The 24,301-nt window shown below is 44.8% G+C and overlaps 1 protein-coding gene across 1 annotated transcript in view; it reads left to right on the top strand.

Annotated features, from left to right (window-relative positions):
- WDFY4 (WDFY family member 4) overlaps positions 1-24,301 on the top strand; it is a 287,362-nt gene that overhangs the window by 96,648 nt on the left and 166,413 nt on the right. Inside the window, exons 21-34 of the mRNA XM_019499474.2 lie at positions 1,589-1,740; positions 4,435-4,546; positions 5,354-5,544; positions 7,207-7,359; positions 8,177-8,250; positions 10,937-11,098; positions 12,501-12,592; positions 14,156-14,255; positions 15,054-15,259; positions 17,215-17,384; positions 17,890-18,015; positions 18,509-18,667; positions 22,002-22,199; positions 23,430-23,547. Coding sequence (XP_019355019.2) covers positions 1,589-1,740; positions 4,435-4,546; positions 5,354-5,544; positions 7,207-7,359; positions 8,177-8,250; positions 10,937-11,098; positions 12,501-12,592; positions 14,156-14,255; positions 15,054-15,259; positions 17,215-17,384; positions 17,890-18,015; positions 18,509-18,667; positions 22,002-22,199; positions 23,430-23,547 — 2,013 coding nt within the window. The remainder of the gene's footprint in view (positions 1-1,588; positions 1,741-4,434; positions 4,547-5,353; positions 5,545-7,206; positions 7,360-8,176; positions 8,251-10,936; positions 11,099-12,500; positions 12,593-14,155; positions 14,256-15,053; positions 15,260-17,214; positions 17,385-17,889; positions 18,016-18,508; positions 18,668-22,001; positions 22,200-23,429; positions 23,548-24,301) is intronic.

A 24,301-nucleotide genomic window follows, 5' to 3' on the forward strand; every position in this document is an offset into this window, starting at 1 on the left:
TCTATGGCAAAGCCAACACTGAAACCCTGATCTCTTGAGTCCCAACATAGTGATTTAATCACAAGACCAATTGTCTTTATTTTATGTGGATATCAAGTTATTGATGAAAGCTGAAATCTCCATGGGCTAGACATTAAGGAAGAATCTTAGTACCTAGAGGGTGCATTTACACATGCAATTAATGTGAAGCAATAAACTCTGGAGTACTTTGAGCCAGAGTAAACTACTCCTGGTGCAATGTCTACATATGTGCCTGGCACATGCGTTTACTTTAAGTAAATTACCCTGCTGTGAGATAGTACTATCTTACACCAGTGTAAATTAGTTCACTGTGGCCTAATGCCATTGCATGTGCCAATAATGATACTTTAGAACTAATTAGTCTACTCCACAATAAAGTGCACATGTAGATGTGACCAGATAATACATATTTATGGTGCTACTCAAAGTGTAGCAGAAAAAGAAACAGACATATGCTTCACTGCAGAGGACTTTGGGGTAGTGCAATACAGGGTGGGAGAAAGAGTGAGAGAGAAGAAGGGAAAACTACATTACATTCCATTTAATGAAGAAGCTTTTTAACTAAAGCATACTGTTAGCTTCAATTATTAAACAGCCAGATAAAGCATCTCCAGTACATTTTATTTATTGATTGCTGCTTGTTCAACAAACAAGCCCATCTACCTCTGTATTAGGTGATGAGGGGTGGACATGGTGGGGGCGGGGGTCATCTCCCACTTGGAAAGAGTAAATGAAATCTATCTGCTGAGGCTGCAACCTAAAGCAAAAGGGCTAGGGCCAGCTGAAAGTTTTCTATCCAAACTTGAAAACGTGGGGTCTTTGCTAAATGAAAATTGGATGTGACATGTCTGCTTGCTATAGAAAGCTTTGGCTTTTCAAAGACAAACAGGATGCCTGGTTTTGAAATACTGCTATAGTGCCTTGCAGAAGTTATAGTTCAGGTATTTCATGTCAGTGTCTCCTGTCTGTCCTGGGATCCCCAGCTGGCCTTTCATTCCTGCGATGTACTCCAGTTATCTGTTTACAGCAGGATAGCAGCCACTGTAGAGTACTGACCACTGCTTTATATTCAGTAACCTGCATTGGCTTTTTGGGACAAGGCTTGAGAAACCATAGAGAAAGTGGTATAAACACACTGGGGTAAACCATCCCCTGCCTGTCATCATGTGGATATGGGAAGGTCTTGTTAATGTGGCTCAACTATTCGATTGTTGTATGTGTGCAGACAAAAGTTCACCCTTTGATAGCAATTAGCTAACAACAGGCACCTCCTCCCTGTGTCTGTGGCTATGGACTCATCATTCATGGAAATACTAGGAGGTTATATGAGCTGCATAGAACAGTATCTAATGGAGACAGCTGAGCACATCCTCAAGAAACACACTTGCTGGAATGTTGCTGTCACTGGGTTGCAAAGGTTTAAGGTCCAGGTTCAGTTCTAGTTAACCTATAGATGGGCCCTTTCTTTTTAAAATAATTGCCCCTAATTGTCATTCATCTGTGTGTCTTATTATCATGCACTGAGAATTCATAACTCTTTTGAGGTTTAAAGGCTTTCTCATTTTAGGTGAGGATCAGTCCAGCCAACCTCATGTCATGGCCTTGATGGCAGAAGAGAAAATTTCATTTGGGATCAATGCTGTGTGTTCTTCCGTCACAACAATCCAAGATATAAAGTGCTGCTACAATGAAGTGGATGGCCGGCTGATTGCCAAAGAGGTTTCTTACTCTCTTTTCCAACTAATTGCCAATCTATAAGACCATGCACTTGGTACACCATGAGCAACAGTGTATATCCAATGCCCTACAATGGACTCAACTTCTGTAGTTCCATCCCTCTGATGGGAAACACTTTAATGCAGCAAGGGCAATTCACCCCAGAACGGATGAGCCACACCCTACCCTTGGAACTCCAGTTGGGGCTCCAAGGGTGCTGTGAGCCATATTTTGCTTTCTTTGCCTAAGGCCTTGGCAGACATTACACTTAAGATTTGGTTAACTAGTTAACTGATTCTTGAAATAGTTACCCAGCCACATGTTCATGCAATTAATAGCATGATTCAATGGGAAATAAGCCACAACATTATTCCACAAAATATGTAATAATTTTGTGGCTGGTTTCAGTCACACCTTATATTGCAGTGGTTCTCAACCTTTTTCATACTGAGAACCATTTGCAAAGATCAATGGCTTGTCCCGACCCACACCCCCCTGGCCCTGCCAATGCCTGACCCACAATGTCCCATCCTCCCTGCCCTGCCACAGTCTTGGCATCCGGCCACCTTCCCCCAGTGCCAGCAGGCACCTGCCTCCCCATCCTCTCTGTATGTGTGTGTGCACATGCACACATGCATGCACACACAGATGTGCACACACACACACCAACAGTTCCCAAGCCCTGGCCCTCCAACCCCTGTTCCCCATACCTTCATCTAGCTGCAGGGGCTGCTCCCATGACCTTGCATTATGGCCATGCCCCAAGCAGCCACTTGCAGGCTGGAATGCTGCTAGCCCGCAAGGGGAAATGTGCACTTCTGTGCATTTTTCTGGCACTTGTTTACAACTGTTTGAAATATTCTTGTGACCCATTTTTGGATCATGACCCATGGGTTAAGAAACATTGTTATATTGATCATGTGGCAGGGTCCCAACCATGCAGCCTGTTGCAAGCTGCATGGTAGAATCTGGAACATGCCCCAGCAGGGTCCTGAGGCTCAGAACCACAATCAGCTGATTATTGGTCCCAGTCCTGGAAACCATCTCCAGTGCTGTCCCAAAGCTGAGATCAACAAGTCAGCTGATGGGTGGTCCCAGTCCTGGGACTGCATCAGAATGACTGCATCAGGGTGGCATTCCAGTGAATTCCCAGGGCTGGGACTGCCAATCAGTTGATTGTTCACTCAGTACCTGACTTTCTACTTTCTGGTTCAGAAGGAGCTGGGGATCATGATCCCACGTGCACCATGCACTGGCAAGTAGTAGTGGTGCAATTTGTTAGAATCAGGAAACAGATTCCATCACACCATTAAGCGATCATGTGGTAGGAGCCTAAATGGCACATATGTGGCAACATAACCATAGTTTTTGACATTTCCACACAGTACGTGATCCTATTTTGCCTTCTGCTTGTGTCTGACTGAGGATGAAGGAGGCCTTTCCCATCTTTAGTCTAGTAATTAGGGAACTTGACAAAAGCTGAGTCCCCATCTACACATATTTCCAAAACCTCTGCCAGTGCAGTACCTGCTGCATATACAACAAGTGGTGTGTGTGTGTGTGTGTGTGTGTGTGTGTGTGTGTGTGTGTGTGTGTGTGTGATGGGGGTACATGAGGGCATTGGGGATGGATGACCCATTATGACTTTTAATTTCCTTGGATCACTTTTGGGTATGTCTACATGTGCGATTAATTGTGGGGTTTACTCTAGAGTAAACCCACCCCAGGCAGCTATCTATACATGTGGGGATATGGGAACAGATTTGCTGTTCCTGGCAGTAGTCTGCTCCCACACCCTCCTGTCCTGCACCCCCTCCTGCAGCAGCCAGGAGGAGCTCTGGGCCTCCCCTGGGTGCTAGCACAGGGGCTGGCAGGGAGCACAAGGCCAGGAGACAGCTGTCTCATGGTGAGGGCTAGGAGATTGCCCCTGCCTCCAGGAGCTGCCTGCTGCCAGGGCGGGCTCTGCCACCAGAACCATGGCCAGGACAACGTCCCTCTGTCCCAGCATCAGGGAGTTCCTGTCCCCACCTCCCCAGTCGAAGGCAGGGGACTTGGAAAGAGCTTCAGGAGAGGGGCAGGTCCCAGTCTCCTGCTCTGATCTGCCAGTGGGGCAACTAACAGCAAGCCCCCAGCTGGGTGGGGAATCCACAGCCTGTTCCTAGTCCATTCCCAGCCCCAGTTCCACAATTGTGATTGGTGGCTAGATGCTTTATGCTGCCAGGGCAGGGGGACATTGTCCCTGCCCAGGCTCTGGTGGTGGAGCCTGCCCCAGCAGTAGGCAACTCCCAGGGGCAAGGAGCAATCTTCTGTCTCCTGCTGCCCAGCTGACCAGAGCAAATATGCTGCTGCTTGGCTATCTACACATGCCGTACTATGCAGTAACTAATCTCAAGTAAATTTGCTACTTGCATTTCCAGGTAGCAAATTTACTCGTGATAGAGCAAATTACTGCACAGTGAGTGTCTGCATGGGTAGATGGTGACACTGCACAGAATTTGTGCTAATCTTGAGTAAAGCATCTCGTGTAGACAACGCCCTTTGAGAACATGTCTGTGCTTGCAAGGACAAATAGTTTGACAATACCAAAGCAAAAAAACAAAAAAAGATAGAGCCCCAAACAAATAAAACACCTGATTATTTGCTTCCTACTCACTTTCTAACAATTTCTTCATAGGAAGTCTTTTTGGTCTATTTCAGATGGGGATCATGTCTCGTGACAGCTCAACACCAGTTTTCCTGGCTAGAAATGTCACTGGGCACCTCTCTGGTCCCTTACGAACTATTGGATCGGTCGCTGTGGGACAATATGGTAAATGCAAATTGTGGAACTGAAAAATGGAGCATAAAGGACAGTACCAAGATATTTTTAAGATGTATAAATATATTTAAGACTTCTGTCCTTAAATACTTACAGGGCTTCCAACCTGATAAGTAGTAAACCCACATGTATATGTGTCTGAGGGCATAACTTGCCTCTGATATATTAAGCTTCAAGGCACTTGTTATTTTATTCCTGTGTGTGCGCGCACAAGTATGTGTGTATATATTTGTGTGTGTATATCAATTGGTATAATTGTAGGTGACATCAGAAATGTGCTATAGAAGTTGAGTCCTTGTTTAAGACTGTATTTTCCTCTTGTAGTTCTGCTTCTGTTCATCTGTCTTATGGGAATGCTCACTGCTCTTGGACTTTTTGATTCATGTAAATATTGTAGATGTCTTCAAACTGATCCTAAACCATAACCCTGGATAAGAACAGCCTTAAATTTTGGAGAGGTTCTGTCCTCTAACTGACCTTTGTGGCTGGGCCTTATTTTAACAGTAATGGCCAAGATTCAGATTGCAAATTAGACTTCTCCAAGCTCTGACCCAGATTCCAGCATAGCTGCTCAGATCCTGCTCTAGACTCACTTTTAAATGCAAGAGAAATAAAAGATTTCCCAGTTTCCACTTCCAGGACAAATGCCCTTCCTGTGATGAGATCACACATATCAACAGGATATTGTAATTTTGCCTGTCTGTACTGCAGTCATGCTTCCAGTAATGTCCCTCCCCATGTTATAGCAGATTTAGCCCATGCTGTTTCAGGGTTTATTAACTCTTGACTTGCCTTCAGGGGTGCGAGTGTTCCAGTCATCTCCAGCAGCTAACAGCCTGAACTTCATTGGGGGCCCTGCCATTCTACTAGGTCTCATTGCCATGGGCCGTGATGACCATGCTATGTATGCTGCTGTCAAAGTCCTGAACTCTGTCTTGAATAGCAACCCGATGAGTGAAAAGCTGATGAGGCATATAGGAGGATACCAGGTGAGAACAAGCCAACCTGCTTTTGCCACTTACCTCATTTACATTGTGTGTGTTTAGCTCCTTTGAGGACTTGGCCCATGGAAGCCATTGGGAGTAAAATGTTAAAAGTCCAGTCCAGTAGCCCTTAATGTAGTCCCATGTGAGTTGTAACACAATTGAGAATGAGGGCTGCAGGTGTGGGCTCTAAATCTTCGGCCCATAACCTCACAAATATGCCACAACAGCTCAGTTAATGATATGGAGAGTGACCAGAGAAGACTTACTTCCAGACACAGCTAGCAAGGCACAAGAAGCCTTTCTTTACACATTCTAATAATGGAAGGTACTTCATTGGCCATTCTGTTAAGACCTTAGCCACAGAGCAGACAGAGAGGGTAGTTTATGTGCAAGCTGCCCTCATGCATATCTCTCTGCCAAAGCTCTTTAACTCTCATCCAGGAAACTACTTTGCAGGGCACATGGTCCACATGGCCCACCCAGCTTGTGACTCCTTTGTGCTGAGGCTTCCAGTAATTGACAGTGATGGGTTTTTAATGCTGTCTTTTGGGAACTGAGTTGAACAGTCTGTATTCTGAAATGTATACTGACTTCGGTCTATCCCAAACTTGGCTATCATTACCATTCACACTTGAAACTCTACTTGGCTTAGACTTTGGGGGAAACCTGTACCAGGTTTGAGCAAACTAAGGAGGATAGGTATAATTTGTTTTTGGTGAGTATAGTTACCTGGGAACTCAAGCATACACGAGACAGAGCAGGCCAGAGTGTCAGCAGGGGCTGCCCCCAGACTTGCTTCATTAACCTCACTTCCAGTTTTGTATGTATGGTGCTAGAGCAATTTGATGGGGATGCACTTCTTGGCTGAGCAAGCAGCTTAGATGCATCCTTTGATTCTTTGCTATACATTTTTCCAGTCCATATAATTATCTATGTCATATGGGGGTAGTTTTGTTCTCTGATTGGATGGCTAAGGCTTTTAACCAGGAGACTCATTTCAAGAGTACTTCCTACTTAGCTGTTTTCTGACATATTTTTCACATGAAAAATTATTCTTTCTACCATTTGTGAAACATGGTGAGTTTTGGACACTTCTGCAAATCAGCCAGCAGTTGTCTCATTAATAGACCTTACTTGAGAAATGGCATAGTTTTTACAAAAATGTAATAACTATGCCATTAATAGCATAGTTTTTACATTGTAATCTTTTTTATTATTAATCTTTTTTCATCCAAAAAGATTAACAATTGGTTTTTACCAGCTCCATGCACAAATAACTCAGTGTAACTCCATGAGTAATAGTGCAGTGAACCCTTCTTGCTTGTTCATAACATTTAGACATCAGATACTATAATTTTCATACTCCACAAATTGACATTCATTTTGCTCTTTTCAAATGCAACCAAGAAACGTCAATTATATATAATTTTTTGTCAAGTATAGCTCCCACAAGCTTTAGATGTACTTTAAACACTTCAGTCACTGCTTGAAGCTCACTTATAAGCATCAAGTACTGTGCATGTCTGGATGATGCACGTGCATATGTAAATCCTGTTAGCTGATAGTGTTGTACAGGAAAGCATGCAATAAGTTGAATGGAGAAGACTTTTTCTCCTGTGCTCACTACATCTGTTGAATTAAAAGAAGTCATTAATAACTTTCCAGGTGCTGGCATACTTACTTAAGAGGAAGACACACTTGTTAAACAACAGGATTTTACAGCTGGTGCTCTCCATAGTAGGCACGGCTGAGCTCGGCTTTGAGTCCTCAGCTATCAAGAACTGTGGTGCCTTCCAATATGTTCTCTGCAACTTTGAGGTAAACCTATTAATATGCTTTAGCTGCTTGTGTGATTAAAGATGATGATAGGGTATGTACATAGTTCTGTGGAAATACCTTTTGTGTTGCTGTCTGGTGCAAAGCTGAACTTAACAGAGAGAGGTCTGAACTAAAACCTTTCAGACTTGGGGCTGTTTGCAATGTGGTTTCAAACATGGCTTGAGCCTATACAAAAGTTCTCCAGAGTTCCTCCTTATGCTTGCATGCAGCAAGCCACAAAGGAGTGTTATTTAATTTCAGCCATAAGGCTTTACAAGGGAAGATATTATTGTTTCCATTGCAGGGAAGAAAAGGGGAAACTGAGGTGAAAACACTTGGCTGCCTGTGCTGACATAGAAGAGGACTAACATAGTCAGATTGCTCAGTCTCAGTCCAGTGCTCTAACCCCTGACCCATGCTGCCCCAAGCCATTTGGCTCAGACTTCATTGTTTGCATTGCACATTCCCTCTCTTGTTATTTCAGATGTGAAGGAGCTAGTGAGGACGTTGTCACTGCTCAGAGCAGAAGAAATGGGAATCAGATTTCTGGGTTCTGTCAGCCTCTGCTACCAAGTCATTGGGGGCAGTCTCAATGTGCTTCAGTTTCCCTTACCTTTTAAAGGGTTATTTTCTAATACCTTCCATAAGTTGTATGAGGACCAGCAAATGTATGAAAAGTACTTTGAGAGACCAGGGTGAGGGCAACATGCTGCAAAAGTGTAAAGATGTATTAAAAAGAAATAACTTATTTTGTCCTATCTTAATAAAGAAGCTGAACTCAAGAAGTTTGATATCTCGTGGTTCATTTGTCTTTCAGCTTTGGTTAAATGCACCAGAAAATCTCGACCTGGCTGTCTTTTCACATCTCATGGAGATTCTGAAGTCTTCCAGGTATATACCCAAATCTAAGACTGAGATGGGATGAATTATGCTTATCACTAATTATCATTAACTGTGGCTGGGGTTTTCAAAGGGATCTAATTGCATGTCCAAATGATACTTAAAACCTATGGGAGACAAAGGCAACTGTATCTTCTGTGTTCCTTTGAAAATCCAAGCCCTAACTTCCTTGATCCTGAGCAAGATTGTACCTTAGATACTAAGGTAAGACTAAGGTAAGATTGTTCCTTAGTTACTGTTTAGAGGTGTAAGCTTTCATAGGCTACATCCACCAAGCCACCAGGCCTTGGCAGAGACCCAGGTGCCAGCTGTGTTCTCTCATCAACACAGACCACATCATCACTGGACCAAAACACACAGATTATAACATCCAGGGCTCATTCATCTGTTCCTCTGTCAATGTTATGTGCCACCACCAGATTACAGCGTCCCTCTCCTGTCTACATTGGACAGATGGGACAATTGTTACATGAAAGAATGAATGGGCACCAATCTAACATTAATTCCAGAAAGGCACAGAAACCCATAGCAGAACACTTCAACCTCCTTGAATGTTCCTTCACTGACCTCCGGGGAGCTGTTCTTAAACAACAAGACTTTAAAAACTGACTTGGATGTGAAATTGTGGAACAAGAAATCATCCACAGACTGGACTTTGCAAACTATGGTCTCTACAGAGACTATGCATTCTTATTCCCTTTGTCCCTTAGTGGGTTAACTGCCTGTCTCAGGAGTGCCTCTCTCAGGAGTGTACCCTTCCTCTGTCCTCTGTATTTACATTTCCTTCTACTTAGAACCTCTGCTTTTTGCAAATCCATTCATAGCATCTGAGGAAGTAGGATGTTTCCTACAAAAGCCTGTGGCTCTGTGAACCAGTTAGTCCCTAATACATCTTACTACCTCTCTGCAGTGAGTGTCTAATGTGCTATCACACCCTGCCTTTTGCCTGGCTTTAGACTAACATGGCTAACCAAATCTCTTTACTTGATCCTGTTAGTTAAGTAACAGGATCCAAAACTTGGGTGACTGGTGCCTATCGAGAATCTGGGGGGGGGGCCCACAGCTGATCACAGACTGGGGGGTTGTCCTTCAGCAGCCAGTTGCCAAGTGGAGAACCACCAGTGGCAAAAACGGTGAAACTGGAAGTGCACTTCCACCGGCACTTCCGGCTTCGTGGCTGGCACTTCCAGGGGGTGCATGGCCAATCTCAGAGGGTGCATGTGCACTCGTGTGAACCCCCTACGTGTTGCCAGTGATGCAAAGACCTCACTCACCACATGAAGATTTGATCAGTTGACTGGGTTGATTGCAACCCCCTAGGTTCCTGCTTGGCTGCTGCTCCTCCTATTGTTCCAGCTGCAACAGCAGCCAAGGGCTCTGGGTTCTTCCTTTCTCCACCAGCTGTGACTTCCTACCCCTGCTGTAGGGGCAGTCAGTGCTGCGCAGCATGAGAAGTGGAGGGTAAATCCCAATGCCACCAGTGTGGGGTGCAGTGCCTGTGTGGGTGTTCAGTGTAGAATTGAGATTTGCCCAGGTGGCTGCAGCAGCAAAGGCATTCATATGGTCTGTGGCCTAGGGGCCCACAGCTCACCTTGATGCAGCCTTCCTTAGTTTAGCTCATGCAGCATGTGAACTCTGGTCACTTGGAAGTTGAACATCCCAGTATTAGAGAAAGAAAAGGCCTGTTAAGTCATTTTTAGTGATTTGACCAGATCTCATTTTTTGTGGGCTGCATGAGAACAAGTCCAGACTGACTAGAGTTGGAATTGCAGTCTAGCTCTATGTACGCCTTTTTCCTAGAGCAATGAGGAGTCTAGAAGAGCTGACTGGAACAGTGGGTAGACAGTTTCTTCTCTTGGGCAGACAAGTCTCTTCACTGGTGAGAGGAATTTAGTCTGGAATTCCTTTTGGTATTCAACCTTTAGATTGTGCTGAGGATGATTTGTTGTAATTTATTAATTGTTTATTCATTGCTTATATCATGCTGAGTACTTTACAGAGAAAGTTAACTTGAAAAAAAGGTTTTTGTTTATTCATTTTCTATTCCTTTATCAGGGATGGTATGACATTACTTTTGTAAAAGAAAAATTGAGGATTACATATTTTGAAAGAAAATTATGTTTGGTGAAAAATGTAAGACTTAAATTGAAATTTAGACTAAAGAGTTTTGATTTTCAACCCCTTAAAGCCCTCAAACTTGTGCAGGGAAAAGAATATTGGTAACAAGTTCCAACATAAAGTTAAGTAGATTTGGAAAGATCTGGCAAGGCTGAAGTGGCTGCCTACAGCAAGCCTATGGATTCCACTCTTCTGGCACTAGGAAGACACTCATAATCCTGTCTGGTGTTTCTTGCTGAGTTTTACAAGAACAGTATTTATTTCTACCAGTGCACCACTTTTAAAGTCAATAACTTTGTTTCCTTTGAACTGTCTGAAACATGGCAGCTTCCAGGGAAGGGAGCAGTGGGGGAAGGAGGTAAACACATGAAGAAGGCTTCAGATCTCTATCCCTGACACATATTCAATTTCTCTGACAGTGTTTTGATCAGTTGCCAAGACAATATTAGAAGTCAAAGGTACAAATTGTAAGCGCAATCTGAGAATCCTTTTAGCAGAAACTCAGCAGATTTGGCTTTTTCCAGTAAAAGCTTTTAATGTTCCCATTGCTTTCATGCAGAGATGGAAATTGGAACGCTGAAGTTGCCTACCAAGTGCAGATGGTGCCCAAGCTGATTTTCCTCTTCAACGACACTGAGATAAGTTGCTCAAGAGTCACCATTGTTTGTTCCATCATCTCCCATCTGCTGCAGGGCTGCTTCAACACCAAAGATATTCTAAGGTAGACAACCCTGCAATATATTCTCAACTTGTAAATGAGTTGTTCCCATGCAAGCACAGGGGTGTGCTTATGTGGGATTCTGCTGGCCCTATCTTTGCATTTTTGAGTGAGTATAGATTGATTCCTGCCAATAAACCGAAAGGGAAAGCTGTTTATTACAAGCCAGTTCAGCATTCAGATCAGCCCTGCTCATGTGAATGAGACTTACCATAGCCCAGACTTGTGATCCATACTCATGGTGGGTATGGATAACTTAACTTAAATGGGTCTACCCAAAGTTTGAGGTAGTATTCAGGGTAAATAAATGTATCACTACCTGCCCCAGTTTAGTGTGTTATCTGAATGCCTTATTTGGTCAGTGTTTAAGTCACTGCCCATTTTATTCTTGAATCCACTTGTGGCTTTTGCAGGGATCTCTTGGCTCAGAAAATTTAAAGCATTAATTATGAGCTAATAAAAGAACATCTTGAAATTTAATAGTGCTGTATTCTGTAGCTCAATCAAGATTGGTCAGCATAGTAGCCAACCTGTGGAGTACTGGTAATCCAGACAGTACTGCAGCCATCCTGCATGGAGATGTAGGCTACAGAGATGATTATATATCCCAGTGTTCAAAGTGCCATCTTGATTCCTAACATAATCCCAGCTCCAGGTGCAGCATTATATGCTGGGACCTGTTGTGTCCATGGCTTTCATCATCACTAAAATCTTTCAGGACCCTCATTAGTCCCATAACTTGGGTGACACTATTGTACATCACAGCTTCTGAGCCATCATTCAAAACATGTGATATTTTATCCTTTAAAGAACTCCATTCAATCTGTGGGAATGATGGTTACACTACTGAAATGCCACTTATGTGCATAGCATTATCCAGTTTTTATGAAAATTGGAAAACATATTTGAGCAAAATATAGGTAAAAATGAGTTTGCCATGGCTGTCTCATGGCTAGCTGCTGCAGATTCTTAACCAGTCTTGGTTTGCCTGGAGACCAGATGGTGATCACAGTGTTGGGTCACTTGGAATAAAGTTCCCAAGAAGATACAGACCTGACATATGTAGCAGTGCTACCCTAGAGTTGCCAACCCTAGTGGTTCAAACATAGGTTAGGATCTCAACATTTTGAGGGTTTTTTTTTAACTACAGAATTTTAAAACCAAAGTTGAAAGATCCTTTTTATTTGCCTTCTGGTTTATGAGCCTTTAGGATTCATGTTTCAAGTGTCCCTGAAATCATGAGGGCTACAGCTTACATGTATTCTGAATGGAAGTAGAGATTCTCACACAATTGAAAGGTTTCAGGAACTGAGGCTTTAAAAAAAGTCAGAATATTATGAACATACTGTGCATTTGTGAGAGTTGTTAACACTGCTAACCAAAGGTAATTTCCTTTCTCTGAAAGGATTGGATTGTACCTTGTTTACACTTTAAAACCATCTTCTGTGGATGAAAATCAGATTGGTCTGGAAGGTGCTTTTGATGGGCAGGAAGAAGGTAAGGAGCCCCTCTGAACAATTTCTGATGGATGGCCAATTACTGCCCCTCTTCCTAGAGGCTACAGAGCACTGCTGTGAGGCACTGGGAGGGCTGGATGCCTCAGGGGACACAGTGGGAGATCTTCATGGGATGTAAGTGGAAATACCCATGTAGTTCAGGTTAAATGCTCTAAGGGCACAGACAGAAGTGCAGCTCCCTGCTATAACACAGAATGCTTTGCAGGAAACTTTCTAAGTTACAACAGTACCCCCACCAAACAGAAGTTCCCTGTTGGTTCCAGGGGGTGGGAATCTAGCTGCTGGGATTCCCCTAGCAATGGCACCCCCTGCCTCCCAGGCTCTCCCTCCCAGCCTGTTGCTGTTTTCAGATTGGGAGGGGAGAAAGGGAGTGGAGGGAACTCATTTTAGGGGTTCCGTAGCTGGCACTGGAGGATGGGGTGGGTGGATTGAAACCTCTCCACCTTGTGGGGGCTCCAATACACTCACTCTCCAATAGGAACTGAAGAAACCCCCAGACAAAACTCCCTCTGCTCCCTTTCCCCACCGCCTATTCTAGCAACAGGTCAGAGGCTGGCAGGCAGACAGACACAAGTTACAATAGATGCTATGTTTTGAAATGTCTTCATCTGCAATGAGTGTTCAGATTTTTGCAGGATCAGGCCATTTCAAAGTGCTTTGCAGCCATGTATTTCTGTTTGGTCACAGCTGTAGAGTGCTTTCAGGGGCCAGATTGGGAAAAATTGTCACTTCTGTCTGTCTCCTTAGGGTATACCTGGGGGCAGCCAGCCCCCTGTTGTAGGTGCAGCTGTACTGGCAAAAGTAGGTTTTCTGCTGCCAGAGATACAATGACTCCACTTAAATGCAAAAGCACTATCTGTAGTTGCTGCTTCTTGCTGCCAGAATTGTGTCCACTATGATTTTTGTTGACAGAGCAATGTTTTCTACAGGGTATGATCTTTTCACATCTCAGCTGACATGATTATGACAGCAAACCCTATAGTCTAGTCCTACAGAGTGTGTACACCTTAGTGAGTTAAATTAAGCATCTTTTAAACTCTTAAGCTATTTGAGCCTGACATAGCTGCTGAAAGAGTTGGATGTCCAGATTTCTTGCAATCTAAAATCTTATATTGGTCCTGACAGCAATTTTGTTGGATCTCACATATGTAAACACTGTAATACATTATATACACTGATACAGCTTGAATCTCCATATACAGAAACTGGAGTTTGAAAACATCTCTTTGGTTATTCCATCTAACTATTTCTCCTGGTGAGTCCAGGATTGTTCCTTATGGATTACTCTTCAGCATTTTTCCCAGTCTAGATTTAAATCTCTCTAAAGAAAGGGCTTGGGGAACAGATGTCAGAAGTTACTAGTGCTTATAGCACCATACAGCCCATGTCCAGATGTTCTTGTCTGAACTTCTCTAGCCTGCTAAACACCCGTGAGATTTTTCTTTTTCCTGGGCAAGTCTCATGCAAACAAGGTTGTTCATCAAAGCACTGAAACACATGTTTTGTCTCTTCTCTACTTTATATTTTCTTCTGATTTTTGTAGCCTTAAGCCAAACATCTGGAAAGACAATCTGGCTCCGAAATCAGTTACTGAAGACGCTGTTAGATGTAATGCATTCAGACAAACTTCATCTGTCCTCAAAGTAAGTAGGGCCATTTCAGAGTGGAGTAGAGTAGGGTTTAGGTCTTTTAAAATGCCTTTTTGTCTGTGATTGACCATCATTGAACACACTATTAATATCTGAATCTCATCAGTCAGTGAGAGAGGCTGGAATTGAAGACCTTTTCCAGTGAATGTATTTCAGGGTTACAGTGATCTCCTTTTAAAAATGCAATATTTTCTCTGCATTTATTAAAGGCCAAGTTCAGAGAGATGATGGCTGTCTCCTCTACATTGCGCAGGGAAAATAAATCTGTTGTGTGTTTAAAAATGAGTTGAATCCAAACTCTAGTTATAAACACTACAGTCACTTAATATCAACCATATGATGTTTACATCATTGTAGTGTTGGGTTAAAGTTGCTTGAGTGCCCAAACTTAAGTGCCCAAACTGTGCATTTCTATCCCTTAATAGGTTTGGATTTCTTTTAAATTTAAGCCTTTATTCTGAGTGTCCTGGGTTAAGAATGCTTGGGGTAATTACAATATCCCCATAATGCATTTTACACTAAATTATTGATGCATCCTCTCAACCATAATTTCATGTTAAATTTTTTTATCTGGGAATAAATGATAGCTGGGGCCTGCTAGGGATTTGATGTTTTTATTTAGCTGAATGAACATGCTAATTAATATCCCTGTTTTGAGCCTATGGGTCAAATTTTAAAATTTCAATTAAGATTTCCCCTCAGGGACTTAGGCTCCTAAATCACTTAGAACATTTCTGAAAAATGTCCTTTGTTTTTAACGTGTGTATTTTTTCATATCCTTATTTCTTCCAGGCTGCAAGAGGAGATGTTCTCAACACTGGGGCCAGACTGGTTCCTGTTGTTCACACAAAGCCATCTGCACTCAAGCACAGTAGTCCTAGGAGTGAAGCTGCTTCTTTGCTTCCTCCACAACCACACCCTGCTGAACATGTTCAAGGAGGGAGTGGTAGCTGGACATTGGCTGGAAAACAGCTCCAAGGGATTGGATATCCTAATGGGTATGTCCCAGATATAAGACTTGTTCCCAAACTGTTCTTTTCCAGCAGGGGAGTTTCTTGAAAAAGGTATTGACCATAGTATGAAAAAGTCCTGATCCAGTTGCCTTTGTAAGTAATAGCAAAACTCCCACTGACTTTAACTGGAACTTAGTGTGGGCTGAAATGAAGGGCAGGTTGAAGAAAGGGAAGGGCTGGGATTTTGGTATTTAGGCTCTTTTGCACTGGTGGAAGGGAAGTGTTGCTTTCTGCATCATATTCCAGGGTCAGCAGTGGAGGGAAGATGGTGTTTGCCCTGTGTTTTATCAGAGGTCACACTGGCCTTTAAAGTCTATTAGATATTCAGTCATCATGTAGCATCCACCAGGCCCCAGCAGTGGCTGTGATGTCCCCTGCTGACCACGTGGTGCCTACCCCACTTTGGGTCTACGGGTACCCTCCCTTTTCTTCTATCTGCTGCACCTTGATGTAATTGGTTAATTGGTAAAAAGGGAGGATGCGTGCTAGTCCCTGAATGAGCCCCCATCTATCTGCCAACTGGCAGGTCACTCCTGGATCCTGCTGGTCTCAGTCTTGTCCCTCAAGTGCTAGGTGAGCCTTCCTGGCCTATCTGTGGCCCCTGGGCACTAATTGCTTTAAGGGCTGCTTTCATAGCCTCTGACCTCCCCTGTAGCCACACTCATGCCTTGCAGATGTTACCATCCAATCAGTCTGCTTTGTAAGGGTTTTGGCCTTCTCAGCCTCTGCTCCTTTCCTCTCACTGGGCCTTTTAGCCCATGCCAACTGTATCAGACTTGGCTTCTGGGCTTCAGCCTCCTCCCTACTCCTGGGCACTGAGCCAGCTGTGGCTCTGTCTCTGCCCTGCTTCCAGGCACTGAGCCTACTGTGCCCTGCTCTCAGCCTCTGTCTCTACTCTGCTCTTGGGCACTGTCTCTGTCCTTCCCTGCTCTCAGGCTCTGCTGGGACTTCCATCACCCCTTAGTTCTGCCTCAAACCACCGGCACAGAACTGTAACACAGGAATAAGCCTTCAGGCTATAATCCAAACTCCTGACTGGGTCTACATACAGTGCCTGCATCACAAACCTTCCCCCTGCCGTGGGTCACATTCCCTTGCAAATCAGCAGTATTCTACTTGTATTATTCATAGGGTAGGCCAGGTGTCAGCTAGAGGCTCCTCTGCAGCTCTCCTGCCCAGGAGCTTTTTCCCCTGCAGACTTTATGATCAGACTACCCTAACCTGGCTCAGGCCCTAGGCTTATATGTTCCCTAAGCCCTGCCCCTTTATGATCAGGTGACTTCCTTGGGCTGGCTGCAGGTGTGCTCCTTTACATTGCTACCCAGTTCATTGCCTAGGCAGGGGTCTTCTTACAGCTGGCCCCTGTTTAGATGCTTGGGCTATAGTTGCTGCAGTCTTTCTCTTTAAGCAGCGGTCCCCAACCACAGGTGGTGACCCAAATGAGGGTCGTGGGGACAATGCCGGTGGTGCTGCACAGAAAAGATGAGCTGCACTATGTGCCGAGAGCTCCGTCACCCCTGGGGTGCCACCACTGCCCCTGCACTCCACTCCTAGTAGTGGGGCGCAGAAAAAAAGGTTGGAAATCACTGCCTTAAAGTAACAGGATCCTTAAGCTCCCTGTTACAGTCAGTCAGCTTTTGCTCTGGTCATCACTTTATATTCTTTCTGAGATCTTTCAAATCCTTCTTGTCTCATTATCTTATGTAGTGTGGGGAGCTTGGAGGGAAAATTTCCTGCAGTACATGTGATGATGGAAAGCAGTTTTCTATTTTATAATTTTGAGGAATTATTTAAGCAACTGGCATTATAGTAGAGGGGACAACAGAACGGCTTATGGTGCAGAGGAATTGTAGTTTTTGGTCATCACTGATCCCTGTCCCATCCTGATGCAGGAATCAGTCTGAGATTTTCTAAGCATGATTTTTTTTCTTTGCTTTTAGATAATCTAAAAACTGGGTCTCCAATGCCTGACCCAGGCCCCTACTTGATTTTTGGGTTTACAGTATTACAGACCTCTCTATGTAAACACACACACATCCCTGAGATTTACCTCCTGGTGGCAGGTCTGTTCTTGGCAACCCCACAGTGTGAACCACCCGAAGCAGCCAAGGTAAGGACATGGAAAGGCTAGTAATGTGAATGAGTTTGCCGTATGTGTTAGCTGAATAATGCTGCTTACCCCCTCATACATCCTAAGAGTTTGTCTACACAAGAGCACTCAGGAAAACTAATCTGAATTAATGTTTAAAGTAGATTAGTTAAACGTCACTTTGGATATAAACCAGACAAAAGCCACTTTAAGACTGTCCACATACTGCTTTAATCAAGTTTAACTAATGAACTCTAAAAGTTAATCTCAAATAACTTTCCTGAGTGTCCCTCTTTAGACAGTCCCTAAGCCTCTTTTTCCTAATTGCTTCAACCATCCAAGGAGGGGCAATCATTGGCTTCCATCATGGGAAATTCAGGAACCTGGGTAGGGGAAGGTGGTGCTGATTAAAGCTCTTACTGACTCATATCCTTGGATGAAGAGAGCAGAAACCTTCCTGAAGATTTTAAGACCAGCTGTGTCCCTGGCAGTGTCCTCTTCTTCAATTCATCTCATCCTTTTTTAGTCAGATCTTGACTCCATGCTGCAGTGGCTCCTGCAGAACCACTGCAGAGAAAACATCCTCACGGCTGGGCTGTGCATGGAGGCAGCAGCCTTGTTGCTGGAAATGGTGAAGAGCATGGTGAACGAGGTGAGCACATGCTTGCGTATGCTGGGGGAACTGTAGAGGAAGGGAAGGAACTAGTTCTGTTTGAGGCAGCACTGAAGCCTGCTACAGTCTGTTAAGTGATGATGCTGGGTGGAGGGATGGTGGCAGCCAGAGTTGATGGTAACATGTCTGTTGGCCTGGTTGTGCTGTTATGGCTGGGGAAGAGGCATCTTCAGATTATATCTGTCTGGGCTTGTGGCCAGGATCTGCATGTTTGGAGCTAGATCCTTCCCATCCCTCCTGCCCCTGCTCATTCTTGGTAGTGAGGATGTACCAGCTGTATGGACATTGCAGTAGAGTTCTGGCTCAGAAGAGGAGTGACTTCTGTGAGCCTAGGAACAATTATTTGTGGCTTCTCCAGGAATGGTCATACTGAGGCTGTTCAAGTCTTTGTGAACAAGCTGACAGTAGCAATGGAAAGGATGCATATGAGTAAAGCATAGCTCCAACAACATGCACACATGTTTGTGTTTAGCCTGGTGCAGGTACAGAGAACTCCTGGGAGATGGTCTATCCTGGGAATGTCATCCAGTTCCTTTGCCTGATATACCACAGCTACCCTCAGGACCCAGTATGGTGTTCTTCCGACTTCCTGAAGGCCTTGGCAATGATTGTCTTCTATTCGGGAATGCATGTAAGAATCAACCCATACTGCCCTGGGAGTCAGGGTGGGAGGAGGAGGGGGAAGAGTTTTGTGTAATCAAACTACACTTGGTAGGATGTTCTTCACCCTTTTATTTAAACCAAGTATTACAACGACTGTTTAGTCTAGTTCTATTCTCTTTGTAATCACCCTTCAGGTAGTTAAAGGCTGCTATAAACCCCACCCCCCAATCAGTTTTTTCTTCTGCAGACTAAATAAGCCCAGTTCCCTCAGCCTCTTCTCATAAGTCATGTGCTCCAGCCTTCTAACAATTTTATTGCCCTCCACTGGACTCTCTCCAATTCGTTCACATCCTTTCTATAGTGGGGGGCCCAAAACTGGACATGATCCTCTAGATGTGGCCTCACCAGTGCAGAATAGAGCAGAATAATTACTTACCTTGATCAGGTAAGAACGCTTCTACTAATGCAGCTCAGTATGCCATTAGCCTTTTTGGCAACAAAGATACTCTGTTGGCTCATATTCATCTTATTTTCCACTGTAACCCCCAGGTCCTTTTCTGCAGAGCTGCTTCTTAGCCAGTTGGTCCCCAGTCTGTACTGGTGCATGGGATGTTCTGTCCTAAGTGCAGGACTTTGCACTTGTCCTTGTTGAACGCTACCCTCCACCATATCTGCTACTGCACCCAGCTTGCTGTCATTCACAAACTTGCTGAATGTGCACTCTAGCCCATCCTCAAGGTCGTTGATGAAGATATTGAACAAAATGTGCCCCAGGACCAACCCCTGGGGCACTCCACTTGATACTGGCTGCCAACCAGATATCAAGCTATTGATTACTACTGTTTGAGCCTGACAACCCAGCCAGTGTCCATCTTACAGTCCATTCATCCAACCAACCTGTACTTTCTTCACTAGCTTGTGAGAATGTTGTGGGAGACCATATCAAAAGCTTTGCTAAAGTCAAGGTATATCATGACCACTGATCTTCCTGCATCCCCAGAACCAGTCATGTTGTCATAGAAGGCGGCAGTTGGGTTGGTGAGGCATGACTTGATCTTGGTGAATCCATCACATTGGCCATCTCCCTGAGCACCCACTGGTGCATTGTGTCTGGCCACATGGACATGTCCAGCTTTTCTAAATAGTCTTTAACCTGTTCTTTCACCATTGTCAGCTGCTCACCTCCTCCCCAAACTGTGCTGCCAGGTGCAGTAGTCTGGGAACGGACCTTGCCTGTGAAGACTAAGGTAAAAAAGGCATTGAATACTACAGCCTTTTCCACATTATCTGTCACTAGGTTTCCTCAGTAAAGGACCCACACTTTCCTTGATCTTCCTCTTGTTGCTGACATACTTGCAGAAACCCTTCTTGTCTCTTGCAACTAATTGCAACTCCAGTTGTGCTTTAGCCTTCCTTATTTCATCTCTGGCTTGTCTAGTAATATTTTTATACTCCTCCCCAGTTTTTTGTCCAGGTTTCCACTTATTGTAATGTTTCTTCTTGTGTTTTAGCTTACTGAGTTCTTTGCTAAGCCAAGCTGGTCTTCTGCCATACTTGTTAGTCTTTCTGCATATCAGGATGATTCATTCTTGCACCTTTAGAAAGGTGTCTTTAAAGTACAACCAGCTCTCCTGAACTCCTTTCTCCTTCAGACCGGCTTCCCAGAGGATCCTGTGCATCAGCTCTCTGAGTGAGTCAGAGTCTGCGTTTGTAAAGTCTGGGGTCCATACTCTGTTGCTCTCTTTCCTGCCTTTCCTCAGGATCCTGATCTCAATCATCTCATGGTTGCTGCTGCCCAAGTTGCCATCCGTTACTACATTCCCCACCAATTCTTCCCTGTTTGTGAGCAGCAGGTTAAGAAGAGCATTGCCCCTAGTTGGTCTCTCCAACACTTGCTCCAGGAAGTTGTCCCCAACCCTCTCCAAAAACTCCCTGAATTGCCTGTGTACTGCTGTATTGCCCTCCTAGCAGATGTCGGAGGGACTGATGTCCCTCATGAGAATCAGGGCCTGTGGCTGGGAAACTTCCACTAGCTGCTTGAAAAAAGCCTCATCCACCTCCTCCTCCTGGTCTGGTAGTTTTTAGCAGACACCCATGGCATCACCCTTGTTGCCCTCCCCTCTGATCCTAACCCAGAGACTTTCAACAGACCTATCTGCAGTTTCATACTGGAGCTCTGAACAACCATACAGCTCTTTTACAAAAGCACAACTCTTCCCCCTCTTCTCCCCTCCTGTCGTCCCTGAACAATTTATATCCATCCATGACAGTGCTCCAGTCACATGAGCTCCCACCAAGTCTCTGTTACTTCAATAACATCATAGCTCTGTGACTGTGAGGACTTTCAAATTCTTTCTGCTTGTTTCCCAGGCTCCGCGCATTCATATACAGACCTCTGAGCTAGCTAACTGATTGCCTTGCTTCCTCAGCAAGAATGAGAGCCTCCTGTTGCCCACTTCTGAGCCTCCTTCTCCCGCCTCAGGCTACTCTCATATCTCGGCTGAAGCATGCAGTTGTCATTTCCCCTTACCCCCACAGAAAACCATCTTCATCATTGTTTCTCCCATCACTGTCCATCCCTCCCCCAGAAATTACACTTAGTCCTGCTGCTGTCACCAACCACACTCAGTTGCCAGCACTTTCTCGCATTCCTACTTTTAAAGCAGCTGGAGGAGAGGGAGTTAACAGTGCTGCGCATATACAAATTATAACCAGACCTCTTGGTTAGATGTCCAGCTTCTCTGCTGCTCTTATTGTTTTTACATCCAATCTCTTCTATCCCTGAGTCTTGGAGTAGTGTGGCTTCATGAAATGTTGATATAAGTTTTGTGTATGAATCTCATTTTAGAGATGAGGAGATTGAGGCACAAAGTAGTGAAAGGATTTGCCCAGGGTTGCAGTGGATATGCCTACTCTGTAGTGGTAGCATGTCCCAGAAAGGACTCTCTTGAACGTTCCCCTGCCACCTACATATCCCAAGCACTTAATGCAGCAATGAAGCTGCTCTGGTACCCCACAACGGTCACTCCAGCAACTGGGGACTGAGAGCTCAAGGAAGACAGACTCAGAGTAGTGTTCTTAGTTATGAGCATGTCAATAGGAGTGGGTGGAAAGGGTGTGCTCTAGAGCTCAGTTTAGATATATTTAGTGAGTCTGTGACATTGGCAGGAATTGAGCCCAGGAGCTCTCATTTTCAACCCCCTGTTCTCAAGGCCAGATTGTGTTCCTGCCCGTGTGTTTCCTGTAGCACTTCTGTTTAATTATGGCAGGAAAGGAATTTACAGTAAGCAGTGAATATGACTGTAAGGACAGATGAAAGTAAAGCACTTTCCCCTGAGTATTGCTGCCTGCTTTCTTTATAGGGCACCTGCAAAAGCTCTTCAGCTTCTGATGGTTCAGTTGCTGCTGAAGAAAATGGCTGTGGTGATCCCTCAGCAGCCCCATTGCCTCCGCACCCTGCCAAGAAGCAAGTGTGGGACTTCGTGCGCATCCTTCTCATGGAGAGTTTACTCAGCATCCCAGCAAACAAACAGGGGCACCCATTTGAACTGTTTCTTGAGGTCTCTGTATAGCTGTAAAATCCAGGCATAGCTGCTCTGCTCTGCAGTGGGGTCAGGAGGTGGGGGGAAGGGCCAGGAGACATCCTGCTGCTTACCTAGTACATGGAGGACTAAAGAGGAGGTTGCAGCCCACATTTTCTGCAATGACCCTATTGCTGCTAAAGGGTTATATCCAGCAGTCCTTCCATATAAGATACCAGAAGATCAGGAGGGCCTGAGGTATTGATTCACCCCAAAAGTTTCAGTTCATGCCTTATAGGGGCTATAGGGCATCTCCCAGGTGTGTTATCCAGATAAACCAGTTAGAGTAGAAATCCTAGGTGCCCTGTGTGGAGGAAGCTCTTTGTGGCTTGTTCTGTATTTAGGTAATCAAGGGCAAGATGCCATCCATAGGCAACAGTGATGATAACTTGTCAAAGAAATGCCTAATCCTGGAGTGAGTTTTTGCACTTTGCAATGTATGCAGGTCATTCTCTAAATACTGTAAGAACCCACAGTGGATTTTCCTGTGTGCTGATTAGTACTTAAGAAATAATTTCACTTTAATGTACATCTAAAAAAAGTAAAACATGTTTTTAACACATATAGATGCCACCTGCAGCGGACAGTTTTGGACCCAGTGTTCAAAGATTCCAAAACAAGACTGTTTAGATAAGCTCATTATAAAAATGAAGGCAATTACAAGTTTAGGATCTGACTTCAAGTTTTGGAGTCCACACCAAAGTCCTAGTGTATCTATATCTGGTTCAGATGTACTTCTGTTTTTAAGACAAGTAGTAAAGGACATCATTTTAAGACAGGTAGAAAAGGGCAAAATAAATTTGATTGTCATCCATGTTGCATGGGTCAGATCAACTCATGAGAGGTCCAGGCTCTCACATAGTAGCTTGGCTTTAATTTAGGTAAGAAATCATAAATGAGGATGCTTCTCTGGCCTATCTGAATCTCTTGAATCTGCTGATGGATCTGGAGAACAGGTTTTCTTGGGAGCTATCTGAGAGTCTTTCTTCTGCTCCCATGAATCTAAATTTGTTCACTGAAAGGGCAGTCTTCTCTTGAGGCTCTCTTACCAGTTTGGTTTCAGGATAAGGAGGTCACAACAGAAATGCCTAGAGCCTCATCAGAACAATCAAAGAGGTCTGTTTCTTGTAAGGTTAAGGTTGGCATGAGCATGGACTGAAGAAAATATTTGTTTTTTGTACTCATGTTTAATTTGCTGTGATTCTGCAGGCTTCTTCAGAAGACTCCACCAGCGAGCAGAAGAGACATTTCCAGACAAAGGTCTTACTGTCTGCTATGGATATCTTCCACGTTATCAGCCAGGAAGCTGGGAAAACAAGACCAAGAGGTGAGCAGTGCAGATCAGACCATGGACCAGTTAATATTTAGGATGGGATATACCATTGTCTCTAGGGGAGGGATTTAGAAACACTAGGTGAAACATCAGCCTGATGTTTTAGCACAGGGGGTGGCAATCCCTGGCATGTGAGGGCATTTTGCTCAGCATGCCACTGCCAGTCACAGAGCCTGGGCTGCTCCTAGCAGGAGGCTGGGAGACTGCAAGTCCTGCTGCAAGCATCCTGGGCTCCGTGGCTGGCAGCAACTACCCAGAGCCTGGGCCAGCTTCAGCTGGGAGGCTGCAAACAGCTGTGCGAGGCTTGAGTCCTGGCATCAGTTCTGTACTGCCGGCGGGTACATGGCTGCCTCAGAGTGGATGGCAGGGGAGAGGCCTGAGGCAGTGGAACCCTTGCCCCTTCCCCACCATCCATGTGCACCCACTGGCGGTACAGAGCTGAGGCCAGGGCTGCAGAGCAGGGGCGGGGCCAGCCTCTTCCCAGTGGGGAGGCTGGGCCAAGGCTGGGTTTGGTTGGGCTGAGAGGCTCCACCCCTCCCAGCGCCACTGTTGCTGCATGCCCACCCCATGCAACTGAGCCTGCCCTGCTTCTGTCCACTCCAAGCCCAGCCCTGGTCCAGCCCCCACACTGGGAAGAGGCTGGCGCCGTCTCTGCCAGGAGCACTGCACCTTTGCGGGCTCAGCTGCACAGGGTGGGCAGGTGGCTGCATGATGGCACTGGGAGGGGTGGCTACAGGGCGGGGACAAG

The sequence above is a fragment of the Alligator mississippiensis genome, chromosome 6, assembly GCF_030867095.1.
Source record: "Alligator mississippiensis isolate rAllMis1 chromosome 6, rAllMis1, whole genome shotgun sequence".
Lineage (NCBI taxonomy): Eukaryota > Metazoa > Chordata > Crocodylia > Alligatoridae > Alligator > Alligator mississippiensis.